Source organism: Mobula hypostoma, chromosome 6 (assembly GCF_963921235.1).
Source record: "Mobula hypostoma chromosome 6, sMobHyp1.1, whole genome shotgun sequence".
Lineage (NCBI taxonomy): Eukaryota > Metazoa > Chordata > Chondrichthyes > Myliobatiformes > Myliobatidae > Mobula > Mobula hypostoma.
The window spans coordinates 151,890,323-151,915,319 of NC_086102.1; the positions used below are offsets into that span (position 1 = coordinate 151,890,323).

A 24,997-nucleotide genomic window follows, 5' to 3' on the forward strand; every position below is an offset into this window, starting at 1 on the left:
CTCTTTGCAATACAGCACCCACCAATTAGCAAGGTCCTCCCCTATCTCATGTCAAAAACTGAGAATTGACTCAAACAAAAAAAAACGTGATCCTACGATGCACTGCCATACTGGGCTAAGGGACGTATAATGGGATTGCTAACAGGGTTGCTTGGTCACTGCCCACCTCTGTGAGCACTAACATCATGCGTTGCACAAAGTTCAAAAAGAAATATACATTTTTTAAAATCATGATCTCTCACTGAACCCTGGGATTCCATGGAATCCTGGTTGAGAAAACCTGACTTACACAGTTTGGCAATTGATTTTTCTCAGATTATCCCTCAAGTACAAAATCACAGTTTAAAGGAGGCAATAAATTCAACATTATCTCATTCAGAGAGACCACACAAGTGTTTGGATCAACACATCATGGTGGAGCCGAGTTCTCATCAGAAATGAGGATTAGGGTGTATTTCCACCAGTGGAGAGCGGTTTGCATCAAGATTCAGTCATTGTCAGTTACTGTAATGTATTGCCAATAAAAACATGAAACGCCCCACAAGCACAGCTCAGGCAGGATTTGAGAGACTTCAGAAGAATATAAACCACGGACAGCAAATCAGAATTCCAAAAATATATTTTAATGTTTATATTACAAATTAAATACATTAGTGTTTATCCAAAACATCTTATGCTGTATTTTCAGAGCGCTCAGAATAATTAACACTGGCCCATTTGTCAATTAAGTAACAATTTCAGTACAGTACAGACCATTAGAACAATGGCCATTCTCCCAGAGATCCTTAGACCCTTGTAATGTTCATTAACTTGAATTCCAAAAGGAAACAATAACATTAGCACAACACATTACTGATTACATTAGAGTATGTGTACTCGTTGTTGTTCATCACCTTACTGTTGCTAAAGGATTATGAGGGAGACAGTTTAAAGTTACATTCTAACATACTACTGGTGAACAATCAAGACATCATTATAGTAACATCAGTACATTACAGGTCGAAATTCACAAGAACATTTCATGGCAACAAAGTACAACACAGTTTTAAAATTGAGTTGTACCACAGGGAATTGTTTTTAATTCCCGTTCAGCTAATCTGCCACTATAACTCTACAGCTAGTTTGGCTAAAATGTAATAATCAGCTACCAAAGTTGTTTATTACACGTTATGAACACAAATCTACTTTCAGTTGTTCGAATCAAATGCATTAAATCAGCATTGTGTGTGTCATTATTGCATTTTTCCCCTCCCTGATGTCTCTTCTCTCAACACTACTTTTGCATTGATTGCTGATCAATCTGCATCAAAAATAATATGGCACTTTGGCTGCCTGCACAATCAAAATAAAATGTGTTCTCCACAAACAAAATGCAACATTAATTTTAAACATTGAACAAAAAGTAAAAGTAGAAAAATAGATTTGAAAAAGCATGTTCCAGAAATCTTTAATGCAGTCCAAATCAGAGCATTATTTCTGCTAATTTCAATAAGAAAGTTGCCAACATGATGCTCTTGACTAAAGTTTTTGTTTACAATTAACTCTTCCTGGCCAGTCCTCATCAGATCTGCAAATGGCTGGAATGGTGTGGCAAGTTTTAAAAAATAATTAATAGCATAACTCACATAGTAATAATAGAAAAAAAACAAAACAATTGATGCATAATGTATATAAACATATGCTAAAATGAACATATGCTAAAATATGTTCTTCTCAATAGAAAAATGACATGTTTAGTTTCCTCCCACAATCTGCCCTTTTCCTCTATGTGAAAATTTTCCATATGTCTGGCCTGCAAAAATAAAAAAAAATGGAGCCTGCTGACATTTGTTGTATTTTAGTCAGAAATTTGCACTGCTTCTGATAAATGGAAATAACTTCAACAGGTGTGCTTGAAATGCACAGTAACATTCAGACTTGCTTTCAAACATTAGTTTCTTCCTCTTTCAATACAAGGCTGAACAGTTGTGCTTACTCTGTGGCCTATTTTGGTTCACCTCAACTACACTAATTCAGCAAAACTTGTGCTTGATTGAATTCAATCCCACATGCCTTATTGATGATAAATAAACATGTCATATATATATATATATATATAATTACAGTACTTTGTATAGGTTTTGACATTACATGCATACATCACATCACTTTGGAACAAAATAAAAATATACAATGAGCAAGTTTCATCAAGCTAAACTAGATTCCAGACAAAAGCAATGCATAACCTATCTCTTAAGCCAGTGTAGTTTAAAAGGTTAAGTATTGTTTATTACTTAGTTTCAACACTGTCATCCATTTTCATGAGAGTTTGCTTTTCTTAGTGATTATTTTTTAAATAAATAGGTTAGTTTTAAGGAGTTGATTCACTATTCAAACAAGCTGTAGAACTTCATGAACACAGTCAACAAGGAAGTAACAGTTTAGAAATTATTCAGTTTTCTATTGAACAAACAATTGTCCACAGCAACTTTAACAAAAAAAAACAATAATGGAACAGATATGAGGCAACACTGGTCTTTAAGGCTTTGGTTACGGTACTTGCTGATGCCATTTTCAGAAGGAGGCAGATTTGGGAAAAGGCTATCTAATATCTTCAGGCTCTATTTTTATAGACTTGAATGTTTCATTCTTCTTTTCTGTATGATTTAGAATCGTCTGGCAGAACTCCTTCAATGTGCCTATGTTTTCTGTCACAAAGAAAAAAAATAGTTTAGTAATCCAGAGACAGATGAACCGTGATTATAGTATGCATTTCATAGAAAAGATGGAGTTCTGCTAGCACTCCCATTATCTTTGTAGATATAGTGATTGTAGGCTTTACCCTTAAGCTGACATTTAGATCTGTTGTGGTTTTACCACAATTAAAAACTCCCTTCTTTCTCCTCTTCACACCACAAGTTATAGAAAGCACATACAATTCTACAGTAACGTGAAATGTTTATGCCATTATTTCTAGAAATGCTTATAAAATAATTAAGGCCTGAACAGTGGAACATGTGATCAATTTAAATTAGCAGCAGATAGCATAAATCATAGTACTTAAAATGCTTGATTTTTAGCAAGATTAATAAAAATGCAATAACAAAAATAACACCCTCCTCCCAATATTATGGCCATTCAGGTTCCAGAAATTCAGGCTTATGGGCCTCACAGATCACAATAAAAAAATTTGGAACACAGAATAAGATTTGCTCTCTTAGAATTTATTAAATTGTCTTTTTTAAATCTAATTTCTTGACATATTATATGCATAATGACATTATGCATAATGTATTGTGGAAAAATCGCAACATGAATTGCCTTCCAAGAATGCAACCACCTGTAACACATTGGTTGTCTGTTTGGAATTCTTCGGCACATCTCTTCTTCAATAAAATATCCTTTCACATTACTGAAAAGAAGTGCTTTCACTAGTTCTTGACTACAAAATCTACTTTCTTGAAACCATTGGTTAAACAGAGATAGTGAAGTTAAGTCACATCTTGCTGGTGTGACAGAGGACCACACTCAGAAATGTTTTTGACCATGTCTTCCATTATGTCTATACTGCAATATTTCTGGCGGGAAAAAGTGATTGTGTGCAGGGAAAATAAGATTCGATCCTAGGTCAGGTAATCTAAAGTACGCTCAGAAGTATTTTTGCAGGTGATTAATGTCAGGTTGTTTTTCTCCTTTTCACCTCCAAGCAGTGGCATCGATAATTGTAAAGGTCTGTACATGTCACATTTAAGTAAAATGCAGCCAAGGCATTCCGATTGCAGTCTATGATAATTCAGATAGTACAATTACCCACATTTTAAGTTTTAAAAAAAGTACTAACAGAAAAAATTCACTATCAATAAATGGTTTGTATCATCTTGCTGATGGATCCATTCAAATTACCTGAAGAGTGCGACTCTCTCGCATTGCTAGAATATTGTCTGCTTAATTCTTCTCCCGATACCATTTGCTGAATTATTTGTCTGCTTTGCTGATTAGAGATCCTGAGATTCAATGGTTTGTCAGCTGAAGAAAAATGATGAACAAAGTAGCAAGTGATAAATACCTGTCTTAATCTTTACAGATGCTGTAAGTCTAAAACAATCATACATAAAAACATACATCCAGATTAACCAACTTCTATGAAGGGAAGAAAGCCTCATTTTAAGCTTGAATCTAGTACTGTTTTGTTTGAGGGTTTTTTTTTGATGATTAAGTATTTCCAAAACTATTTTGCATCATAAGGGCAAGACGAACTAAAAACTGAAGTCAGGAATGCAATCAGAAAGGTGTGTGTTATTCAGAAAGGTGTTTTCCACCAAAAGTATCAGCAGTTATTTGGAGTTTCTCGGGCACTTTTTTCAGATTCTGGAGTAAAAGGGAATACAGCAAAAGAGTGTAAATGAGCTGCAAGTCATTCATGCCATGTGCAAATAGCACAGGAGGTTTGAAGACAGAATGTTGCTCATGCTTCTGGAATTAGCTTAACAATTCAGTGGCCTTTTTCCTGGAGACTTGGGCACCGCATTGGCACAGCTGGTAAAGCTGCTACCTCACAACTCTGACGCTTCTGTGCGGAAGTGTGTGTGTGCATGCGCGCGCGCGCATGCGTGTAGAAGTTTTTACCAATCCTCTGGTATTCCAAAAAAAAAATGCTAGTTAGTAATTATCTCCTATCATGCAGGAAAGTGGTTGAAGTTGATGGAAATGTGTGGAAAATAAACTGGGAATTAGTGCAGTGTTGGTGTAGATGGTTGCTGACCCAGTGGCTTGTGGAGCCAATTTCCATGCTGTGTGACCATAACTCCCACTGAAACTTGTTATTTGATTCATGCTGCTGAACACTTCCAGAATGCTGTCTAATTTCAGCATTTTAGGTCACACTTGGGCAATCTATTCCCATGGCTTCTAACCTGTCATTCGCATCCCCATAAATTATTGATAGTTTTAACAAGAGGATTCTTAACTGGTTTTGCTTCCAACATCACACCACCACTTGTTCTTGCCTCATCCAGCAATAATATTGGCTTACTGTTCACCAACTAAAATATCAGCAGAGTAATAACAGTGTGGTGGAACACTATCCAAGATCATTGATTAGCAAGGAGCTGTGTCAAATACATGCCTGTGCTTGGACTGAAGGTTTCCAGGTGTCCATACCAAGATAATACAAGAGCTTATCACTGCAAGTCAGTTATCCATTACACTACATCTACAACATGACGGGTTGACTAGATGACTTGCACAAATTTTAAAAAAGCCATGCCTGCAACCATTTCTTGAAGTGATGGTTGCACCTATAAAATCTAGTTTGGGGAGGCACAGCACAATAAAGTGCGTGCTATGCACAGAGCAGAAAGATGTAGGTCATGCTTTTGTGCCTCCAGATGCAACTCAATCACAACAGTTTTGTGAAGTGCAGACTGAGCAGAAAATTGCTTTTCTACAAGTGAAATGTTCCTCTGAAAAGTACTTAAGGGAAAAAAAACACACACAAAACACATCAAGAAGGTTACCCTTAAACAGCATTTGACAACTCTCTACTGAAATGTCATTAGCATAAAAAAGGCCTCAAATGAATGCGGCTAGAGGAAAGAAGAGGGAGAATACACTGAGGTAGTTAATTGTCAAGCATACTCTTTTCAGAATGGATTCAAAAGCAGCAAATATACTTGCAAAGAGACGGAGGTCTTCATCTGCAAAGCAGCACAGTAAGTGCATACAGAAACTATGACTTGTTTCAAAACTGAATGACTGCAAAACAGTTGCATTCTGAAATGCATGCATGCAACATGAACCTCGTGTCCAATAGGATCAAAGTATAGCACACACAAGACAAATGCTTCATGCTTATAAGCACTTAATATCAGGCATTCTGGAGAACAGGGGATTGAGGGTTACTGCTTGTGTACAGGGTGCAAGGCATGTGGGCATTTTCTTCCTTAAAGATATTGAACTGTCTTATAGATAGATGGATACTTCATTGATCCCAAAGAGAATTACATTGTCACAGTAGCATTACAAGTGTACAGATATAAATATTAGAAGAGAAGTAGATGATGGTACAGTTAAGATATAGCAGGAGCAGGATTAGGAATAGTATTAACAGTCCTTAGAACCAAAAGATCTATACCCCTAGACCAGAATGTCAGTCCAACCCTTGAGTTGATACAAGTATTAAAAGATTTTGTGCATCATATTATGGGAGAGAAAGGAAGCAGATTAAATAAAATCCACTGAATTAATCAGCTTTCTGCCTACTCACATAAACACATGGTCCAATTCAAGCTGAAATTGAACTCAACCACGGTACACGAGTGGTGGAAGAGTGAGTGTTATAAGTGGTCTACAGGGTGCAAATCAAGCCGGCCGTCTCTTCCTGAAAGGTGTGAAGCTGCCTACATGTTGGGGTTGCCTCCGTCTATAAGACAGAACTATATAAATGTATATTCTCTCATCTGTGTTTGAAAGTAACATTCCAACACAGATAGGTAGCTCAACACTTTCCAGAATACACAATGCTTTTGATCTGCGCCCTCTACACCGCTTCCTAAAAGCCAACTTCTCCACCATTGCTGCACTGTGGCTGCAGTTTGTGCCACTTACAAAATGCATTACAGCAGTTCGTCAGAATCATGATCTCTACCCCCTCAAAGGACATGAATTGCAGGCACTTGGGAACGTCACTACTAGCAAGCTCCCCTACAAGTCACATGCCATCCCAACTAGCTACTGGCTCAAGATCCTGAAATCCCGACATGACAGTATTCCAGGAGTAGTTAGTTAAAGAAGATGGCAGTCCACCTTCTTAAAAGAAGTTAAATTTGGGTATTAAAAGGCTGGCCTTGCAAACAATATCTTTGTCCTAGGAGTGAAATTTAAAACTCAATATTGGTCTTAATAAGATGGCTTCTTCCTGCAAGATATGGTTATATTGCACCAAGAACTTATTTTGATCAATATATACGTTGATGCAGGTGTAAAGTGAAGCACAATAAGTTATTTGAAATATTACAGGAAACTCCAGATCTAGATTCGAAAGACCTCCGCCTAATCAGAAAATCAAGAGAGGAGTTAGACAAGGGTGTGTTTTCTCCCCTGATTTATTTAATGTGTACTGTGAAACAGTATTACCAAAAATAAGAGGCATCTTGGAAATCAAAGTTGGCAGTGAAAACATCGATAATTTCAGATATGCGGATGACACTGTGTTAATTACAAGTACGGAGGAAGAACTACAAAACTTAATTGATACAGTTGTTGAAGAAAGTGCAAAAATGGGTCTATCTATCAATTGCAAAAAGATAGAATGTACGGTGATATCCAAAAAGAAGGAGAATCCTATCTGCAGGCTGAGAATAAATGGGGAAGACATAAAACAATTACGGAACTTTTGCTGCTTTGGAAACTGGGTGACATCACATGGCAGGTGTGACATGGAATTCAAAAGAAGAATAGGGATGGCGAAAGACATCTTTACGAGAATGAAGAGTATACTGACCAATACTAAACTAGGCATGACAACCCGCCTCAGAGTACTGAAATGTTACATTTATCCAGTTATGTTATACGGCTCAGAATGTTGGACATTCTGAGTAACATGAGGAAACGAACTGAAGCAGCAGAGATATGGTTTTTGAGGAGGATGCAAAGAATATCATGGATGAAACGAATACCTAATGAGGATGTCATGAACAGAGCAAACACAAAAAGAGAAGTAATGTATGAGATCATGAAAAGGCAACGTAACTTCATTGGACATGTGATTAGGAAAGAGGAGTTAGAATGCACAGTAATTATGGGAAAGATGAAGGGAAGAAAGCAAGAGGAAGACAAAGACAAATGATGATGGAGACAGCAGCCAGAGAACTGGAAATGAATACCAATGAATTGATCCATTTGACCTGAAACAGGAGTGTGTGGGCCATGGCAGTCAAAGCTCAAACTGGGCATGGCACCTGATGATGATGAAGATACCTTACATTTGTTTTATATTAAAGGGATTAAAAAGGACATTTGAGGAACCTGGGAACTGTTGTTAGATGCATGCTGCTATCATCATAGACATATTCCTTATATTTTGATTTCCAAATCATGGGAAAAACAAGTTGATACAATGAACCTATCCATCACAAACCTCTCTCTAAGGCTGAGTCAGTTAGAGACCTAGTCACAATCAGACCAGAAATTAGAGACTGGTGTTGGCCAAATACCAAATCTATTTTGAGGCTCAATACTCCACAGAATGAGGTATAGTTTAGAGATTGTGGCAAAGCTTTAAAGATTTTAAATATTTATTACTACTAGTGATTCTGAAGAAAAATACAATCCATTTTTGGTCTAGAGCATTAATTTGAAATTCAGTGCAATCACGTGTTCTGATGCCATTTCATTTTGACCAGATGATTTATTATACATGATTGGCATACGTGGATTTTGTACCTGGTCCATCCACATTCTCTGCTGAGGGGCTTCTGGAATTCTGCTCTTCGGAATATTGCCTACAAGCTGTGGCAGAGAGACGTCTCTCATCTGTTTGAAACATGTCTTGGCCTGTTTGTTCACGTACAAGCATTATGTATTTAGCCGTTATGGCTTCAAGCTGGACCTGAAAAGTACAAAGATACAGTTTAATTAGTGACATCTGGTAGGTAAAAAAAAATAATCACAAGGTAGGCGCTTCCCTCTCCATACTAACTGAAACATTAAATGTACATTTTTCATCCATATTTTAATTTGAATGTTATAGAATGATTACCTTGTACTAAAATTAATAATTACAATCATATCACCTATGCCTTTAGTTTCAATACTGTTCACATGCCTGCATCACCTTTGAAGAAACTGTTAACATTCCCTGCCATGCTGCCCCACACACAAACACAGGTATTCAGGGTCTGTTTGTGAGGAGCCCACCACGATTTAGCCCACAGGTCTTACACACTTCCCACCAAGCCACCACTACCTCTCCAATGACTAGGGGCCAATAAGCAGCAGCTTCAACATTAACCCAACTTCTTTGCTCTGGAAACCTACGGATAAGATGCGGCACTGGGCTCTACTCACAGTACAAGCTAAACATTTGTGCCATGCCTGTACCAATGCACCAGGTGTAGTGTTGAATCAGAAAGAGCCAAGCATATGGCAGGCCAATATTCCCTTGTAAATCAGGAGGAGCCCTGGTCTCAGCAACCACATGGACTTCGTTTTAACTAGGAATGGGGCTTGCTGAATCCTTGATTCCTCCAATTTGATATGGATCTTTTAAGGAGTCAAGGATACAGAAGGTCATGCTTCAGGAAGGTGCTCAACAGCAAGAAAAAACCAAAGATCCAGGTAATCTACCAGTTCCTACTCAGTGGAAGAACCAAAGATTTACGTTAAAGTGGAATGGAAAAATAGAGAAGCTTCCTGCATAGAAGCACAGTCCTTTCATGTGTGTTTGCACATGGCCTGTATTCCAAGCTCAGGTACTTTTCTGCAATTATATTAGCAGTTGACTAAAAAAATCTCCAGGTAAATAGATCGCAATCAAAACAGGAAAGGTAGAAGCAGCCACACTTCAACAAACGATCACGCAAACGCAATGGACCTACAGTAATTCATTTTAGTGGGCAAGACAAGCCACAGTCTCACTGGCTTTTCATTGATTAAAGAGCTTAAAATTATAGATAATAATCAATTAGGTTCAACCAAATGAATATACATAAAGTAAAATGCATATTGCAAAATATAAATCAATAAATAATCAAATATAGTTTCATGTATTTAGATAGAATATAGCTATTTCCTATGGAACGCACAATACACTTTGATACATTGCTTTTCGTAGGAGGACTTGCTTATAAACAGCAAGTAACACTTTTTGAAAGGTAGTAATAATGTAACTGCTTAAAAATCTACTCCACTGAGGGACAGTTCAATCAATTGCTACATTTCACTCAAAGTCCCTTTCAAACTTTTTATTTATGTTTTAATTGGAAAGTGTGATGTCCAAAAAAAGGGTTAAACTAAAGCTTTCAAGGATGTTTAAGTAAACCACAATAGTGGTGATTACCTATTCCTCTCGGCTGTGTTCATTTAAAAATATTTACCTATAGGTCTGATATTCCCGTGGGCATCTAGTATGGGCACCTGATGTGCAGCAATAAACCAATTCTGCAATCAAACCAGCATGATTCTAACGTAGAACAGACTGCTCAGATTGGCTTTGGTGACAAATAAACCCAATTACTGTAACCAGGGTTTTCCCACTATTTCACCAATATACTTCGGATTACAGTTACATAACTCATCCTGATAGAAAAAGTTCACAAATTAATAACAGTTCTATTGCTTGGAGCAGACCATTCAACAGGACAACTTCCTCCTTCCTGCATGTCATATGAGGGGGCGTGTTTCTAGAAAACCAATCGCATCACAATTTTCATGTCACATGAACCTTTGACAAAAATTGACCAAGTATGTTGCTAGTTTCAGGGCTTGTTTTGTTATTTTTGTTTCCTCATGTAAATCCTATGTAAGAGTGAAATTACTCCATAGTTTGGTAGATGATATGTGAATTTTGTAATGGTAATTGTTGTTACTGTAACACAGGAGTACATTGTACATTGTACTATAGTGTGTAGCTAAAGCACACACTATTGACTTTTTAAACCAACCGATCTGCTGAATTCGACTCTGTCTCCACTACTGATGAGTAAGCAGAGTCACAACCAGTTGCAACATTCATTGATGTGTAACACTTGCTTTTCTGACTGATAGGAAAATACTGAGAGAAATCTACTTATCTGTCTTTTTTTTTGGAGTATGGACTGGCCTCATTCTCAACCAATCTTCAAATAGAAACACGAGAGGAAAGTCTGTGTGTCAATTACCTGTGGCGGGGGGGGGGGGTGCAGTAGAATCCACCTCACAGTCTGATTATTCCCCTCAAAAGCAATCGCACCATGCCAAAACTCAGCACCCTCTCCCCCACAGCTAACAGCTCACTCCGGTTACTTCACCTCCCTACAACCTCAATGCCCAGCCATTCCCAGACCTCCCCTCCCACATCCTCCAACTTTCTGCAACCTCTGCATCTCTCCACCTCCACTCCCTAGACCTCCTCCACGTCCACCCTTCCAGGATTTCCCCTCCACCTGCCTCCCCTTCCTCTCTTCCTTAGGACTTCCCCTCAATCCCCATTAGTTCAGGAATTTCCCTGCATGGTCCACACTCCTGCATTACCTTAGGAATTTCCCTCCACAAACCGTCCTCCCCTGCCATCACAGGAGTTCCCCTCTATTACCCCTGTCCTTTCATCACCCCATCTCAGAATCTTGCTCTCTCCAACCCTCCCAAGGTGTCACACATTAAGCACACGACAATGCACTTTAACCACCCCGAGGCACACACATCACCCGCCCCTCAGTATCTCTACAAATTGAGCCTTTGCTCTATCTGCCTTCTGCGCTTTCTCCCCTCACTCACCTCTCTGAGCCCCTTCCTCTTATGCTCCCCTTCTCAATTCCCCTACCCTCCCAGACCACCCTCCTTCCAATCCACACCCAACCCCTACTTCCCCGTCTTCAGATGCTAACAATAACTGTGTCCCAAATCATCCAAACAATGATACTACTCTTCAATGCTGCCAGTCTCTAATCCTATGCAGTACAATCTATTAAGGCCATGTAATCATAGAATCAATCTCTACTTAGACAGTCTCATGGGATTGAGAATGACTTGCTTCTGTTCTGGTTCTGTCAATTCTTAGGTGGCTAAAAAGGCTAACATGGGAACTTATTCCCATCTGCTCCGAGGATGAGGCTTTCTGTTCCAGGACATCTCAAATGTCCTCTTTCTTTAAGGATCATGGTTTCCCTTCTACCATCATCAATGATGCCCTCACCCGCATCTCCTCCATTTCCTGCACTTCGGCCCTCACCCCATCCTCCCGTCACCACAACAGGGACAGCGTTCCCCTTGTCCTCACCTACCATCCCACCTGCCTCCGGATCCAGCACATTATCCTCCGCAACTTCCGCCACCTTCAACAGGACCCCACCACTAAGCACATCTTTCCCTCTCCACCCCTCTCCGCTTTCCGCAGGGATTGGTCCCTCCATGACTCCCTTATCCGCACGTCCATCCCCAAGGATCTCCCACCTGGCACTTATCCCTGTAAGCGTAAGTGCTACACTTGTCCCTACACCTCATCTCTTGCAACCATTCAGGGCCCCAAACAGTCCTTCCAGGTGAGACAACACTTCAATTGTGAGTTGGTTGGGGGCATCTATTGCATCGGGTGCTCCCAGTGCAGCCTCCTCTACATCGGGGAAACCCGACGCAGATTGGGGGACCGCTTCATCGAGCACCTCCACTCCGTCCGCTACAACAGACAGGATCTCCCGGTAGCCACCCACTTCAACTCTGCTTCCCATTCCCATTCAGATATATCCATACATGGCCTCCTCTACTGCCATAATGAGGCTAAACTCAGGTTGGAGCAGCAAGACCTCATATACTGTCTAGGTAGTCTCCAGCCCCTTGGTATCAACATAGAATTCGCCAACTTCTGGTAATTCCCTCCCCCTCCCTTCCTCTATCCCTATTTCACTCTACCCCCTCCCCCAGCTCCCTCATGGTTCCGCCTCCTTCTTCTACCACCCATTGTTTTCAGGGCTATGAGGTCAATGCTTCCCCTTCCTCACCACTTCGTCTTTCAAATTACTGGTCTTTCAACTGAAGCTACAACCATTCTTCAAATCCTTCCCCATCTTTCATTCTTCAGTCCTGACGAAGGGTTCCGGCCCGAAACATCGACTCATCGTTTCTAACTGATGCTGCCCGACCGTTGAGTTCATCCAGCGTACTGAAAGTGTTGCTAACATGGGAACTGTAGGCTATACTGTAGAAGGAGCGGCTGGCTGTAGACAGATGTGTTATAGAAAAAGGCCCTTTGGCCCACTGAGCCATTAACACTAATTGTACAGTAAATCCATTTTTTTTTTTTTACACTCTCCACATTCCCATCTATCGCTCACCTGCACACTACGAGGAACCGCCAGTGACCAGTGAACCTAGCCAAGCTGCACATCTTTGGGAGTCAGGAGGAATCCAGAGAACAGGGAGAAGCTGCAAGCATAAACCTCAGGTCAGGAGTGAACCCAGGTATCTGACACTGAGAGGCAGCAGTTCTGTGAGCTGCATCACTGTGGCACCCGAGGTTGCTGGTGGTTAAGAGGACAGGTGGGTAGTTGGCATGTACAGTGCTGCACCCATAACATGGCTTTCAGGGCCTATGCCATTGAGCTTCACAATAACACTCCGAATGTTCTTCCTCCACTTTGTATGGTCATGGGCCAGAGATTCCCATGAGTCAGGGAAGATATTGCATTTCTTCAAGGAAGCTTTGAGCATTTCCTTAAATCTTTTCCTCTGCCTGCCTGGTGGTCTCTTCCCATTTCAATTACACTGTACTGGATTGGGAAAACCAGAATTCTTCACAAGGTTCTGATGGGTGGAATAGCTTAGGCTCAAATTGAAGTGTTAGTTGCATTGTGGAGGGGAAAAAAATAAACAGATACCAATATTTGTACTATGAATATTTTAATCTCATCGAAACTTATTGAATATTGAAAGGCCTAGATAGAGTAGATGTGAAGAGGATGTTTCCTATAATGGGGGAGTCTAGGACCAGAGGGCACAGACTCAATAGAAAGATATCACTTTAGAATAAAGATGAGAAGGAATTTCTTTAGTCAGAGGGCATTAAATCTGTAGAATTCATTGCTACAGACAGTTGTGGAGGTCAGATCATTGGGTATATTTAAGGTGGAGGTCGATAGGTTCTTGATTAGTAAGGGTGTCAACGGTTACGGGGAGAAGGCAGGCAAATGGGGTTGAGATAATAATTCAGCTATGACAAACTGCTGCAGCAGACTCGGTGGGCCAAAAAGCCTAATTCTACTCTTATGTCTTATGATCCAAGGCAGGAATTCCCAACCTGGGGCCCACGGACTCCTCGGTTAATGGTAGTGGTCCATGGCATTAAAAAGTTTAGGAATCCATGCTCTAAGGACAGATGCTTGAGGACAAAGCAATTAGATTCAAGCATGCAATCAAAGGCAGTTTAAACCATAGGTAAAAACCTGAGTCCACTGTTGATCAAATATAACTTTTTATTTTCCAGATGCAGCATTTTTGTATGACAAAAGCAACAGATTGTAATGCATTGCACACTAGACATATCATTGTGCCATCAGCAGCTGAAAAGTATGACTCATGTGAATCATCAGCAGAGTGTGACATTTTATATATCAGCCAAGAAGTAGTTCATGCTTTTAGTAAATGTAGCACAATTAGTTACTATCAGAGGAATTGGACTAAGGGTAGCCATGGGACCAGAAGTATACGGTACAGTCGACCTTCACTAATCCGACTACCTGTAATCCGGTTCCTTTGATAATCCGGCTCCTTCGATAATCCGGCATTGATTATGCTTAATGTGATCCTTTCGTAATTCGGCATTTTCACTAATCCGGCACTCCTCAGGTCCCAAGGGTGCCGGATTAGTGAAGGTCGACCTGTACAACTGTGAACATCACAGCAGCTTTGCGCAGAGGTATCTCCAGATGCTAAACTTCATTCTCTACATCAGCTAGAAATGTCCGACACTACGCAGAGCAATATTTCCACCTTCCCAGCCAAGTTACCTGCAATGCAAGGCAAGATAAATCCAGACCCTAGTTTTCTTTAAAATTACCCAGTTGGCAGGTGACCAACCCAAATCACACACTTGCATTAAAACCTCAATCATATGCTTGTGAAAGAAAAATGAGAAGGAAGTATTACTCAATTTAATCTTCTCGCAGGGCAAGCAGTTCAACTTGATCTGCACTGACTAATATAGAAAATAGAGACCACATCCATCAGGGATAATAGCTTTCCAACAATTGAATAACAATGATAAAAGTGGGTATGTGGCGAAAGAAAATCAGAAAATCAAAATACATTGTAAATCAAATACAAGAAATGAGCTATTACTTCAGAATTAATAATGTGATGAAAATTGTAACAAAGTGACGAAAATCTTGATGGTCTCAAAACAGAAATGTATAGAAAGTGGTAAGCATTTAACAGGACCAGTTTATGGCTGTAATTTTCCTTCTTTTTTTTAAATTTTGAATGAAGATCTCCTTGTGAGCTGTCCTCCCACAAGTCATCGGAGTCAAGCAAATCAGTATACAGAAGTCCCAACAAGAGAGTGTGCGACACCTGATCTGCTATTAAGGAATGAGATAGGGCAGATGACAGATGTTTGTGTACGGGGATACCTTGTATCTAGTAATCACAATGCCATTAGTTTCAAAATAAATATGCAAAAAAAAAAATAGGTCTGGTCTACCAGTTGAGATTCTAAATTGCAGAGAGGAAAATTCTGAGGGCATCAGAAAGCATCTGTATTTATTACGAGAGATGGACACAGTCTATTGAAGTGAGGCAAAATGGCATCAGCCTCATGGACTATACAGATTACAAAGCAGAAGGTTTTGAGGCAAATCAGGGTGGATAAATCCACAGGCCCTGATAAGGTGTTCCCTTGGACCCTGCGGGAGGCTAGTGCAGAAAAAACCAGGACCTACGCATAGATATTTAAATCATCCTTCGCAACTGATGAGATACCAGAGGACTGGAAGATAGCTAATGCTGTTCCGCTGTTTAAGAAAGTCTCTCAAAATAAACAGGATATTATAGTAAGACTATCATGGGTTACAGCAGGATTTGGGCCCACTGGAAAAATGGGCTGAATAATGGCAGATGGAATTTAATGCAATAAGTATGAGGTGTTGCACTTTGGGAGGACCATCTAGGGTAGGTCTTAACAATGAATGGTAGGGCACAGAAGAGTGCAGTGGGACAAAGGGATCTGGAAATATAGGTCGTAATTCATTGAAAGTGGCATCACAATTAGATAGGGTCATATAGAAAGCTTTTGGCACAATGGCCTTCATAAATCAAATTAGTGATTTCAGGAGGTGGGATGTTATGTTGAAATTGTACAAGACTTTGGCGAGGCCTAATTTGAAGTATTGTGTGTAATTTTGGTTAGCTACTTACAGGAAAGATGTAAATAAGGTTGAAAGAGGGCAGAGAAAAAATTCAAGGACATTGCCAGATCTGGAGGTCCTGAGTTACAAGGAAAGATTGAACAGGTCAGGACTATATTCGGTCTCTGGATGCTTTCAAGGAAGAGATGGACAGAGCTCTTAAAGGTAGCGGAATTGAAGGTTATGGGAATAAGGCAGGAACTGGATACTGATTGTAGATGATCAGCCATGATCACAGTGAATGGAGGTGCTGGCTCGAAGGGCCGAATGGCCTACTCCTGCACCTGTTGTCTACTGTCTATTGTCTATATTCCTTGCAATGTAGAAGACAGAGAGGAGATTTGATAGTGGTATACAAATTTGAGGGGTATAGATGGGGTAAATGCAAGCAGGTTTCTTCCACTGAGTTTGGGTGGGACTACAACCAGAAGTCATGGGTTAAGGATGAAAGGTGAAATGTTTGGGGGATATGAGGGTAAACTTCTTCAATCTGAGTGGCAGGAGATGTGGAATGAGCTGCCAAAGCAAAATGGTGCACGTGAGCTCGATTTCAATGTTTCAAGATTTGTTTGGAAACGTACATGAATGGTATGGGTTTGGAGGGCTATGTTCCTGGTACAGGTTTATGGGACTAGGCAGTTTAAATGCTTTGGTACAGACTAGATGGGCCGATGGGCCTGCTTCTGTGCTATACTTTTCTATGACTCTACATCTATTGAACGAACTTATCCTAAAGCTACAGAATGCAGAAGCAATTAAAAGCTTCCTAAAGGGCACAGCTTGCTCATCTCCCAAACATAGAAAACATACAGCACAATACAGGCCCTTCGGCCCACAAAGCTGTGCTGAACATGTCCTTACCTTAGAACTACCTAGGCTTTACTCATAGCATGGAGGAAGAAACATCGACAGGGCCTTTTGGGACTTAGTAATAGGCCAAATCCCAGTTAATGTAGCCAAGGGTGCAAAGATGGTGCATTGGAATAATGACAAAAAGTCATCTGGCAACTGAAAAGAAATTTTTTTAAAACCAATTACATGGGATTTTGAAATTTCACTAATGCACTAAGGATTATATACTAGAATTCCTCATTTAATAGCGAATACATAAATGTGGGAAAATTTTTCTTGCATGCACTTGTCGTATGGTGAAAGTGCTACCAATCCAATATGTGTAAAATTTATATTTATCCACAAGACCATGAGACGCAGGAACACAATTAAGTAACTCGGCCTATCAAGTCGGCTCTGCCATTTCATCATGGCTGATATGTTATGCCTCTCAACCCCATTCTCATGCCTTCTCTCCGTAACCTTTCATGCCCTAACTAACCAAGAATCAATCTCTGCTTTCTATATACTCATTGACTTGAGCTCCACAGCCATCCATGAAAATGGATTCCGCAGATTCATTACTCATTGGCTAAAGAAATTCCTTCTCATCTCTGTTCTAAATTGTAGTCCTTCTACTCTGAGGTAGTGCCCTCTGGCACCAACTCACCCACTATAGGAAACATCCTCGTTGGATCCTCCATCTAAGCCTTTCAATATTCAATAGGTTTCAATGAGAACTCCACCCCCACACCTCATTCTTCTAAACTCCAGCGAGTACGGGCCCAGACCCATCAAATGCTCTTATACAATAACCATTTCATTCCCAGAAAGATTCTTGTGAACCTCCTCTGAACCCTCTCCGATGCAAGTATATCTTTTCTTAGATTAAGGTCCCAAAACCGCTCACAATGTTCCAAATGTGTATGATCAATAACTTATAAAGCCTCAGCAACACATCCTGTTCTTATATTTCAGTCCTTACAAAATGGATGCTAATATTGCATTTGCCTTCCTTACCACCAACACAGCCTGCAAATTAGCCTTTAGGGAATCCTGCACAAGGACTCCCAAGTCCCTTTGAACCGCTGATTTCTGAATTTGCTCCCTGTTTTTAAAAAATAGTCCATGACTTTATTCCTTCTACCAAAGTGCATGACCATACGCTTCCCTACACTATATGCCATCTGCCACTTCTTTACCGATTCTTTTAATCTGTCTAAATCCTTCTGTAGACTCCTTGCTTCCTCAACACTACCTGCCCCTCCACTTACCTTTGTATCTTCTGCAAACTTGGCCACAAAGCCATCAACTCAATCATCCAAATCATTCACACACAACTTGCCCCAATACTGACCCCTGCGGAACACTACTTGTCATTGGCAGTCAACCACAATAGGCCTGTTTCTGGTAATACTTCCTCAAAGAATTCCAACAGGTTTGTCAGGCAATATTTTCCCTTAGGAAACCATGCTGACTTTGGTTTACTTTATCATTCACCTCCAAGTATCCCAAAACTTCATATTTAATAATGGACTCCAACAATTTCCCAACCACAGAAGTCAGACTAACTGGCCTATAATTTCCTTTCTTCTGCCTCCCTCCCTTCTTAGTGGGGTGACACTTGCAATTTTCCAGTCCTCCAGAACCATATCAGAATCTAGTGATGTTTGAAAGATCATTACAAATGCCTCCACAGTCTCTTCAGCTAACTCTTTCAGAAACCTGGGACATAGCCCATGTGGTCTAAGTGACATCTGCCTTCAGATCTTTCAGCTTCCCAAGCAATCTTCTCCTAGGTAATAATAACCACACACACTTCTGCCACAACACACTCAAATTTCTGGCATACTGCTTGTATTTTCCACAGTGAACGGTGACTCAAAATACTTGTTGACTTTGTCTGCCATTTCTTGGTCCCCCATTATTACCTCTCCAGTGTCATCTTCCAGTGGTGCAATATCCACTCTCACCTCTGTTTTAGCTTTTATATACCTGGAAAAATATTTAGTATTCTCTGATAAGTTTACCTTTGGGTTTCATCTTTTCTCTCTCTTTTTTTTTAAGTTGCCCTCTGTTGGTTTTTAAAAGCTTCCAAATTTTCTAACCTCCCGCCAATATTTGCTATATTATATGCCCTCACTTTTGTCTTTATGCTGTCTTTGATTTCCCTTGTCACCCATGGCTGCTTTATCTTCCCTTTTGAATACATCTTCATCATTTTCATGCGCCTTCTGAATTGCCCCCAGAAACTCCAGCCATTGCTTTTCTGATGTCATCCCTGCTAGTGTCCCCTTCCGATCAATTTTGGCCAGCTCCTCCCTCATACATCTGTAGTTTCCTTTACTCCACTGTATTACTGATACATCTGACTTTAACTTCTCTCCCTCAAACTTCAGGGTGAATTCTATCATCTTATGCCACTGTCTCCCAAAGGTTCCTTTACCTTAAGCTCCCTAATCAAATCTGGGTCATTACACAACACACAATCCAGACTGCCTTTCCACTGGTGGGTGCAACCACAAGTAGCTCTATAAAGCCATCTTGTAATCATACTATAAATTCCCTCTCTTGGGATCCAGCACCAACTTGATTTTCCCAATCTACCTACATTTGAAATTCCCAATGACTATTGTAACATTGTCCTTATTACATGCCTTTTCTATTTCCTATTGATATTTATATCCCACATCCTGGCTAATGTTTGAGGCACGTATATAACTCCCATTAGGGTCTTTTTACCCTTGCAGCTTCTTAACTAACTGCCTGTGATACTTATCACAAGAGGTTTGTTTGACATCACTCCGCAGATGGACAAACTTCTCTAATTTGGCTTGTACATTTTAGAAATGGTTGGGAATAGATACTATGAGGGAGTTTTAATATACTGTAGATAACCTTATCAAAGCGAGTTTTGGGGAAATGCATCAATTTACCTCACTTACCCTAAATTCAGCTTCCTTATCTCGGCACTAAATTAAAGAGCCTCCATGGCTGGAAAGTGGACAAGATTTGGCATTTTCAATTCAAGTCACTCAGCAAATGGTGACATAAATTGAACAGCAGAAGGTTATGTCCTGGAAAGCAGCATGTACTGAAAACGTCACAAATGAAATACAATTCTTAATAAACTTATATGGGTTGATGCCACGTATATGGCTTAATTGCAAAAAATATGAAGGAAATTAATGTGACTGGATGCAATTCGCTTCCTTGAGGGGCGGGGGGGGGGGGAATCAACAAAATGCTTCAAATACTGGAAAGCCAAAACAAAAACAGAAAATGCTGAAACGACTCAGTAGATGGTTCTGATAGACTCCAACTTGAAACTTTAACTCTGTTTCTGTTCCCAGAGATGCAGCCTGATCTCCTGAATATCTTCAGTGTTTCTGTACTTGTTTTAGCAATTTACTCTTTTGTTTAACTAAGTTGATTACAACATTATAGATCATAAATAATTCAGAAATCAGAGATAGAAAGGGACTTGGGAGTTCTAGTGTAGGATTCCCTGAAGGTTAACTTGCAGGTTGAGTTGGTAATACAAGTCAACTGCAATGCTAGCTCGAAGACTAAAATATAAAAGCAAGGATGTAATGCTGAGACTTTTTATGGGAACGGTCAGATCACATTTAGAGTATCTTGAGCAGTTTTGAGCCCTATATCTATAAAAGGATGTGTTGTCATTGGGGAGGGTCCAGAGAAGGTTTATGCAAATGATTCAGGGAATGAAAGGGTTAATGTTTGATGGCTCTGAGCCTGTAGTCACTGGAGTTTAGAAGAATGAGGGAAGTCTCATTGAAACCTAATCAAATATTAAAAGAACCAGGTACTGTAGCGTGTACGTGGAGAGGATGCTTCCAATAGTCAGAGAGTGTAGAACCAGAAGGCACAGCCTCAGAATAGGATGTCTCTTTACAGCAGATATGAGGTGCAATTTATTTAGCCAGAGGGTGATGAATTTGTGGAATTCTTTGCCACAGACTACTGTGGAGGCCAAGTCATTGTGTAGATTTAAAACAGAGGGGATAGTAATGATCCCTCTCAGGTGTGGGCGCACACACATCTTTTGCTACTAGTGCACAAAGGAATTTAACTGCGCACAAAAGGTTGTCACCCTCGACATTTTTGGCACGTTAAGTATATTTCACGATCATACACATTCACATTTCCTTTCCTGGTTTCTGATATGAAGTGTTGACAACATGGAGTTTGCGATAAATTGTCTGCAGACTTTCAAACTGGCTTGCTTATACTATTTTTATTGAAAAAAAATTATTCAGTGTGCATATATTGTTGTCACTGGGTAGAAAATCGCACAGCACAAGATATTGGCCATTTCAAATCAGAGGGAATATTGGTTGACAGGTTCTTGATTGGTTATAGGGAAAAGGCCAGAGAATGGGGTTGAGAGGGGCAATAAATCAACCATGATGGAATGGCACAGCAGGCTCGATGGGCTGAATGGCCTAATTCTGCCCGTGTTTTATGATCTTATCTTCCTCCACTTTTATGTTCCTTACTGTTTCTCCATTTTCTTATCTATCTAAGAACCTCTATATGAAGGGAGGAATCTTGCTGTAAACTGAAGTCTTGATCTCTCTGATGCCGGCTAATGATAATATTAACCGCACTATATACACAACTTGGTCACAAAGTGTTGACATGAACCAAACAATTAGCATAGTACTCTAAGAGGACAAGATACATCCTTGGCTGAAATATGGTTGGTAAGTGAACAAAATAGGAGATTATCCACACTTGCCACATAATTGACTTGGAGGTACAAAAAAATTATATCTGTTGCTTCTGTCCTTGATAAGGAATGAGGATGAAGTACCAATTTTCCTTGTGAAACTATATCTAACCAACCACGCATAAAGCTGAAAGGTCTAATCTGTAACAGCTAAAGAGCTGTGCTTAGAGAGTTCCCTATTTGCTGTAAACATGACATTGAAGTACAGGTGTCCCCCGCTTTTCGAACGTTTGCTTTACGAAACCTCACTGTTACAAAAGACCTACATTAGTACCCTGTTTTCGCTAACAGAGGGTGCTTTCACTGTTACGAAAAAATCAGCGCGCGATAAAAGGCAGCGCGCGCCCTAAGCAGCCGCTCTCCCCCGGATTCGGAACTGCAATCTCACCAGCATTGCTTAAACACGTGCCTGTGAGCAGCCATTTGCAAGATGAGTTCTATGGTATCGGAAAAGCCTGGAAGAGCTCGTAAAGGTGTTACACTTCGCGTAAAACTAGACATAATTAAGCATTTTGATCGTGGTGAATGAAGTAAGGACTGTGAGTTTGGCTTGTGGAAGCTGACGAAGATGATGTTGAAGAGGTTTTGGCATCCCATGACCAAGAACTGATAGATGAAGAGCTGATGCAATTGGAAGAGGAAAGGATAACAATCGAAACCGAATAAGTAATGATAAAGTACGATTTTAATTTTGAAAGGGTACGTCGGTTTAGGGGATATTTGCAGGATGGTTTGAGTGCTTACAAAGAACTGTATGATAGAGAAATGCGCAAGGCTCAGCAGTCAAGCAAGCCTTCCACATCAGCCACAGCAGACGACGAACCTCGACCTGCGACATCGAGGCGGGCAGTCATAGGAGAAGATGAGCTGCCTGCCCTAATGGAAACAGATGACAGTGTCCTACCACCCCAACACCCAGGCCGCGGACAGATACCGATTCGCGGAGAATGCAGCAGTAGCCAGGAGACACACAGCACATCTTTAAGAAAAAAGCCAAAATAAACATGCTAATTAATTAGGTGCCGCCCGACATGTATTTGGCCCAGATCAGAGGCGATGCAATCAGCAATTGGCACTGATCTGGGCTGACAATTACGTGCCGGGAAGCACCTAATTAATTAGCATGTTTATTTCGGCTTTTTTTCTTAAAGATGTGCTGTGTGCCTCCTGGCTACCGCTGCATGCTTCGCGGTTCGGTATCGGTTCGCTGCCCGGAGGGTGGGGGCCACTGCACCACCCAAACTCCGACGACTCAGTCTAACACACCATCATCAGTGTGCTCCGCGCTTTCCCAGTTCCGGTAAGTGATACTACACTGTACATACATTATTTCTACTTTATATCGGCTGTGTATTTTTACATGTTATTTGGTATGATTTGGCAGCTTCATAGCTTAAAGGTTACTGGAGCGAGTGTTTTTGCCAACAGCGCTTGCGTGAGAATTTTGCAACAGAGGACAGTTCAGGCAATAATTGTGGAAAAGTATTTCTACTTTTATATAAGCTGTGTATTTATCATATAATTCTTGCTTTTACTATATGTTACTGTTATTTTAGGTTTTATGTGTTATTTGGCATGATTTTGTAGGTTTTTTTGGGTCTGCGAATGCTCACAAAATTTTCCCATATAAATAAATGGTAATCGCTTCTTCGCTTTACGACATTCCGGCTTACGAACCGTTTCATAGGAACACTTTACCTTCAGATGGCAGGGGAACCCTGTACCGGAAAACATCTTGATTCAAGATGCAACCAATAAATAAATAATAATGACACTTAACACTTAAACTTCAGAAATATACATGCTATTATGCCAGGCAACACAAAACCTTGCTCACCTCATGGGTCATTTGGGCAAAGCAAGTTAATGGTGGCTTTTCTCGGCCCTCCCCACCCCCCACCCCCTCCCACCCATTCCTAACATTATTGTGCACATCTCACAGCAAAACCAAAACATCTTGTGCAGGAATCACCATTCGTGCGATAGGATCAGTGCTACTTGCTTATTATTCAGCCCACAATGGGATGCATCATGTTTGTAAAAAAACCTTGTCACTATGATGAGGTAAACAATGGTCTTAAATGTCTAATTTAAAAAGAACTGAAACCAAAACTTGCGGTTTATATGATTAAGGTCAAGTTTGCTCACTGCCGGCTTAGGCAGTGCAGTAACTTCAAACCATTTGGGGGCTTAATAAGAAAATCGAACCAAAGGCTTTGTAATCACTTTCATGCTTCGGATGACAGCATTTGTGACATTTAGGAATAGAAAAGAAAGTTTTTAGTCAGTTGTGTTTCATATGGAAGCCAGCTTGGAACCTTCAACGTTATACATAATTTTCTAATTTTGTACCTGAATATGATGAACCATGGCATCATCACCTTTAATCTTGGCAAGAGACATTTGCTCTTTTAATCCCTCTTGTCTCTGTTGTAAAATCTGTAGCGATTCCTGAATGTGAATAGAAGCATCCTGCAAAAAATGCAGTCACCTGTTAAATATTTCATTATAAAACTATCAACTATTTCATATCACTAACTATAGACAATATGTCAAACTTGGCATAAGGAATAAAGACAAGACAGCACCAATTGTTAGTACAGAGAAAGTCAGATAGTAACTTATAGCCTCTCTACATGCTCAACAAATGAGTTTTGGAATTGTCATTTTCCTCTACACATTATTAAACTCAAGATGGCATTAAAATACACAAAGGACACAGGGCCAGAACATGCTGATAGAAAGCTAGTGATTCCACACATAGCAACACAATTCACAATTTCCATACCTGTAGAGTGCAGTTTAAAACATGCTGGAGATTAGGTGTGAGTACACCAGACCTTTAACTCATGAAGGAACCAGACACATTTCATCATTGGCCTCTGAGCTTTATCCAGCCAAGACAAATGCATCTAGCATAGCCCCATTCATTTCAATGGGGTCAGTGCCTTTCATTAAAAATATGCTTAGTTATCTCAGGATATATTAATATACTTTAATTAACAGTAACATGCTAGATAAGTTTAAAAATAATTTTCAGTTATTGATCAATTCCATGTGTTTGGAAATGTCAGAGGCATATGTGAACAGTGGAACTGTTTGCAAAAGTCATCAGGGTTGTGGAGTGGGACCACAGGACACACTTAAAAGAGCGGCTCTGGTCACATGATGGACAATGAACTGAGAATGTATGGCTCTCGGGAACCACGTGACTACAAAAGTCCAGAGTCACTGAGATAAGTGCATGTGGGGGAAGGGGGTCAAATCGAACATATCTGACCCAAGTTTCATTATTTACCTACAAAACCTTTCAGATATGCCCATTAAATCAGGAATATGTTTA

The 24,997-nt window shown here is 40.2% G+C and overlaps 1 protein-coding gene across 1 annotated transcript in view; it reads right to left on the reverse strand.

The window, feature by feature from the left end:
- Positions 1-661: 661 nt before the first annotated feature.
- nab1b (NGFI-A binding protein 1b (EGR1 binding protein 1)) overlaps positions 662-24,997 on the reverse strand; it is a 40,767-nt gene continuing 16,431 nt past the window's right edge. The window contains exons 5-8 of the mRNA XM_063050071.1: positions 24,007-24,126; positions 8,422-8,587; positions 3,883-4,005; positions 662-2,687 (exon numbers count right to left, since the gene is read on the reverse strand). Of these exons, the coding sequence (XP_062906141.1) occupies positions 2,581-2,687; positions 3,883-4,005; positions 8,422-8,587; positions 24,007-24,126 (516 nt within the window). The 3' untranslated portion in view covers positions 662-2,580. The remainder of the gene's footprint in view (positions 2,688-3,882; positions 4,006-8,421; positions 8,588-24,006; positions 24,127-24,997) is intronic.